Genomic DNA, 5589 nt, shown 5'->3' on the forward strand with positions numbered 1-5589 from the left:
AAACATGTTTATCTTTCATTTCCAATGTGTATATCCTAATGCATTCTCTTGAGAATTTTTTTTATTGTCAGATGTGTGTTGAATGTAACATCCTCTTAGGAATTTCACCATTCAATGAGAATATGCATGCATGTGCTCGCCTGGCCAGCAGCAGTGCAGGGTAAAAGCCTACATGTGATTTTATTTTTTCTTCTTTTTTTCTTTTTTTATGCTTTATCCAGGGTTTGTTTGTTTATTTACATCTATAATTCCACACAGATACTGTATTAATAGGCAGAAGATAATCTGTGGACTTTATGACCATCTAGGGGTGACTGAAGGAATTGCAGAAGTGTGTTTGTGCCAGCTGTGGCCTTCCCTGCTCTGCATTTCTCTCATCCGCCCGCCCATGTTGTCCTTACAGGGTTGGTGATAATTATCGGTATGAAATGAAGGATGTTCTTTTTGCTCAGCAGTGGTGATCTGCCGGCAGGCCATTTTTGCCCAGTCTTTTCCAGGCGTGTGAGGCGACGAGGAACGGTTGTTACCTGAAAGTCAATGCTGTCAACAATGACATCTACATAATGTTGGACACTGGAGCTGGACGGATCACTTTTAAACCTGCACGTGGTTGGTGTTGCCTCTAATAGTTTATGATTGATGTCTTCACAAAATGTGAAAGTAAATCTTTTTTTTTTTCTTTTTTTTTTTGTATTTTGCTGCCAAGTACAAGTAGAAAAGCAATTTTTTTTATTTTTTTTTGTCCTCAGAAATACATTCACCAAAGCTGTCAATGCTGTCAACAATGACATCTCATAAGTTGGGGAGATGAATTAATCCTGTTTATGATTGATGTCTTCACAAAAGCTGGTCCTCCCATTCCAGACTTCTGATGAAAACTGTGGGTATACGAGGTCTGCTACAAGAAATGCAATGAGCGCGAAGTAAGCAGTCAAATTTCACTGTTTATACTAAACAAGTCACATAGTGTTTCCATACCTGACTAAATGCAACACTGTGGTTTTGTGTGCTTACTTCCTATTTCTTAGGTATGCTTGAACTTCACCGTAACCGGAGAGCCTGGGCAGATGCCCTACGATAAAAGATGCCGTTACGAGTTCAAATCCCGAGCCAGGATGAGTCACTACTGCGGAAACGGAAAATTCAGCGGCTTCGGTGACGTTGTACCTTATGGTAACTGTCCACCCAATTGTACTTACAGTAGTCTCGCATTGCCAGACCTTCCTCCACAGCGCCGCGGAGGAGGGTCTGGCTAGTCCACACAATGTTACGGGATGGGAGCAAAACATGCTCTGGTTTATCGGCATTTCTTTTAACCAATCACAATTGTCTTGGGCGGCGCCAAGCGCCGGACAGAGCCAAGGTGCCGCTGCAAAATAGCCTCGGGAAGGAACTTGTTTTGGTGGAACATGTGTACGTTCAAAGATTGTTTTAGTCGTGCAACAGAAAACTCAGATTGGACAGATAGTCTAGCTAGCTGTCTGGATTTACCCTGAGAAGAAGAAAAAGCCCACACGTTGACTTTGATTGCATTCAAACTTTCTCGAAGTTTCTCCTGCCTTGTATGTGCAACAACTTTCTATCAATTGCCACATGTAACGCAAGCACAAGGCTTGAGAAAGTCTTGAAAGCTGACGAAAACGTGTCTCTTCTTCATCCCAGGTACCGATGAGCCTCCTGACGAGACGCTGACGGTGGTTGCCATCGTCATCCCCGTCATTCTGTCTGCCTGCATCATTCTGTCCTGCTACTGCTTCAGGAGGTAGGTTTCGGGAAACACAACAGTAGGCCAGTGATAACGGTAACGAGTACATTTCTGGGAACCCGCATTGCTTTACACCAAATGTTGCAATCTATTTCAAAAGTGGATGTTGTCATACGTTCCTCTGTGCAACAGCATTTGAGATCACTGCAACACCTTGTCCTTGTATAAATGTTGATTTGGTGACTAATGATAGCGCTTACCCGCTGATAGTATCAGCTCGGCTCGGGTCGAGGGACTTTTTTTTTTTTTTTATCTTAATGGAAAACCAAAAAGGCGAGTGGAGGCGAGTCGAGCAGGTGCCATGTAATGGAAAAATGCCATAAATTGTCAGGAAATAGATTGAGCACGAATGTCCTTTAACATGGACTAACCTGATCGACCTGGTGGCCCTAGGTTGCCACCAGCAGGCAAACTCTGAAACTTGCCATGACGATAATTTGGATCATTTATTCCTGTTGATAGACCTACTTTCTCCTTTTTTAAAAACATTCTACCGCGTGTGAAGTCACGTGACTTGGCCCGGACCAGTCAGCCGCATGGAAAGCACAATGCAGGATGACTCAAACACCGAGTCCGAGACAACTGAGCAACCAGTGTGGCCGGGTTAGCTCAGTTGGTAGAGCAGGCGCACAGCACCCGCGGCCCTTTGCTGCATGTTATTCCCCCTCTCTCTCCTCCCTTTCATTTCTTCAGCTGTCCTGTCAATAATGGCCTAAAAAACATTATGTAATGTAATCTTAAAAATAATAATAATAACTGGGAAACTTGGGCAAATTTTAGGTCATATTTCAGATAGGACATTTAGGTGGTGTGTTCGGGTTGTTGATTTCTGTCATTGTCTTGTGTTTTATAGACACCGCTCCATTATTTGCCCCACCATACCGGATCCTTCGGCAATTTTCAAGGAAATGATGTTGAACGGAAACAAAGAATTTAAGGTACATTTAAGGGAAAAACCCTTAACCCTTTTTAAATTTTTTTATGAATAATGCGTATGCTCTACTCGCAGGCCCCTCTCCGTCTCCACAAACGCTCATTCTGCTGTTCTGTCTTTCAGACCACACCGGGGAGTCTGTACACGCCGGTGCCAGAATCCGTTGAACCCTGCAAAATCACGCTGTCCCCCAGGAAACCTCCTGACACGCTCGTGTAGACTGGCTGCGGGGAAGCCGGACTCCCATTCTGGGCAAATTCATCAAGAACATTAATGGAGTAACTTAAAGGACAATTCCGGCGCAATAGTTAATAACAAGTGTACCGAGTCGAGCGTTCTCTGGGATATGTTTTCATGCTAATCGAATGTGTCGCTAGGTTGAAACAAGCTAGCGCGAACCGCTGACTAGCTTCTAACGCTAGGCTTTCGGGGCACTGGTAGAGTCAAAAGAAATCGCTATTTCTGTTCCACTAACAAGGCTCAAAATAGCACCACACTTCCAAGGTAGCATAATGAGGGTCCCTACATGCAAACCAAAGCATTGAGAACTTTGTAAGTGTACAGACAGTTTATTAAAAAAGATACTTTATAAAGACATTACCTTCGGGTATACAGGCAGGCGCCATCTTTGGGAAAACAGTCACGACCAGTCGAACAACGAACGCCGTTCAACCAGTAACCTAGCTCTAGCAGGGCGTTCTCAATGCTTCGGTTTGCATGTAGGGCGCCTCACTGTGCTACCGTGGAAGTGTGGTGCTATTCTGAGCCTTGTTAGTGGTATAGAAATGGCGATTTATTTTGACTCTACCAGTGCCCCGAAAGCCTAGCGTTAGAAGCTAATCAGCGGTTCGCGCTAGCTTGTTTCCAAGCTAGAGACCCATTCGATCAGCATCAGAAGAGATCCCAGAGAACGGTCGCCTCGGTACACACGTGTCATTAACCCCTAGGTTCATTTTGCGCCGGAATGGGAACACCAGGCTGGAACGCTTTGTGCCACTGACCTGGCATGTAAAGTTGCCAAGTCTGAGTGGTGTGGTGAGGAGGGAGCCACGTTGCACCCTGTACTGGACTGATCTGACCCCCCCGTATCGCTGTGACTGCTGCAGCCAGGGAACCGCTGCGACCAATGGAGGTCAGTCTCTTATCAGCTGCTGTTCAGTTACTCTCTGAGGTCGGGCAACAAAGAAACATAAGCCACCCAGACTATGGACCGGGCAGTACAAACAGGACAAGAAAGGCTATCATGCCTGCCGTGTGCTGCGGATATCCTCTCATCGAGCGCTGGGGAGGAAGACGAGGACAAGGACAAGTGGGTGTGTTTTGTTTTTTAAGGTTATTTTTTTGGGGCATTTTAGGCCTTTTATTTCCACAGGACAGGCGAAGACATGAAAGGGGGGAGAGAGAGGGGGAATGACATGCAGCAAAGAGCCGCAGCTCGGAGCCGAACCCGCGGCCGCCGCGCCGAGGACCAAACCCCTACACATGTGCGCCCGCTCCACCAACCGAGCCAACCCGACCACAAGGCCGCGTGTTTGGTTGGATAAAGACTGCAAGTGGGCCAGCTGGAAGCTGTTATTACTGGGACCTTTGTCTTAAATATGTATTACTGGTGAGAGGAGCGTTGGTGTCCCTGCTGTACAAGTCTATGTGAAGACATGGAGAATACAAATGGGCAGTGATTAAAGAAATAAGAGGGGTTTCTGTGTTGTGCCGGTATGACTGCCGTCATGACCGCAGCATAACGTGCAGATAGTAATCCCCTAAATCTGACAACCACAACAACCGAATTCTTTGAAAAGTGAGCCATGCCAGAGAATTGTGTAGACTTCTGCTTGCTCAGACGCACCCAAACCAAAAATGCCACATCACCATTAGTCACTCTCTTGTGCTTCCTTTAACCAGAGGGAAGCTTCCTTCTTTTTTTTGCCTCTTGTTGCTATGTTACATTTACTGACACTATTAGCTGGCTGATTGTTGACGATTATCACTGCTTCAACAGAGAATAAAGAAAGAGAGAAAGTGGATGTGTATGTGTATATGTTGCTTGCTGTGCTTGTGTGTCACTGGGTCAAATCCGCAGATGTGGAAGAAGTGCTCCAATATTTTTCTTACGGTAAAAATACCAAGGCCAAAAAAAAGAAAGTACAATATTTTCCTCTGATATGTAGCATGGTAATTACAGAGTAAATGGACTGAGTTAGTTCCACCAGTGCCATTCCCAGGATCATTTTAGTCTTTTAGCCTTCTTTTGTAGGGCTATATAATGCAGATATCGGCGGTGGCTTTTATTTTCAGTTTAACGTTTCTACTAAAGTAACCTGCCAAAATATCAACGCAAGTCCTCCCAAAAGATTGGTACAAGGCACCCTTTACAAATGTAGCCTAAGGGTTTTAGCTAATGGCTTTATATAATGTTAATGCATCACACTTATATCAAAATACTTTATGGATCAGTTTTAGAGCTATGAATATCTGAAATTGTATTTTTGACTGGGAAGAATTGAATCTGCAATACATATCCATCTATCATTAAATGTTAAAAGGGCCACTCGTACTTTTTAAGGATTTAAATTTAGTTTAGACTAGGGCAACCAAAGTTGTAGATGGGCTGTCTTGAAAACAATTTACACCAATGAGAATGTTATTATGGATGGCTTTAATTACCATTCGGACTGGTGAAGATATGATTTTGACTAGGAGAATATGGATATATCCTATATCTAAAATGTAGGATAGGAGTGTGTTTCGACCACATGTTAAAACTGTTAACCATATTGTGCAGCGTGTTGACATTTATAGTAAAAGAATGTTGCAATCAGTAGGCTAAGCTTGTGGTTTCTGTGCGTCCGTGCCCGCGGGCACGCGCCCCAAGTCTACGGTTTGGCAGAAA

At 44.4% G+C, this 5589-nt stretch overlaps 1 protein-coding gene across 1 annotated transcript in view; it reads left to right on the top strand.

The window, feature by feature from the left end:
- LOC114545448 (uncharacterized) overlaps positions 1–3083 on the top strand; it is a 9010-nt gene extending 5927 nt beyond the window's left edge. The window contains exons 5-9 of the mRNA XM_028563715.1: positions 404–437; positions 1029–1173; positions 1663–1762; positions 2619–2703; positions 2823–3083. Of these exons, the coding sequence (XP_028419516.1) occupies positions 404–437; positions 1029–1173; positions 1663–1762; positions 2619–2703; positions 2823–2918 (460 nt within the window). The 3' untranslated portion in view covers positions 2919–3083. The remainder of the gene's footprint in view (positions 1–403; positions 438–1028; positions 1174–1662; positions 1763–2618; positions 2704–2822) is intronic.
- The last annotated feature ends 2506 nt before the right edge of the window (positions 3084–5589 follow it).

Source organism: Perca flavescens, chromosome 19, assembly GCF_004354835.1.
Source record: "Perca flavescens isolate YP-PL-M2 chromosome 19, PFLA_1.0, whole genome shotgun sequence".
NCBI classification, from domain to species: Eukaryota; Metazoa; Chordata; class Actinopteri; order Perciformes; family Percidae; genus Perca; species Perca flavescens.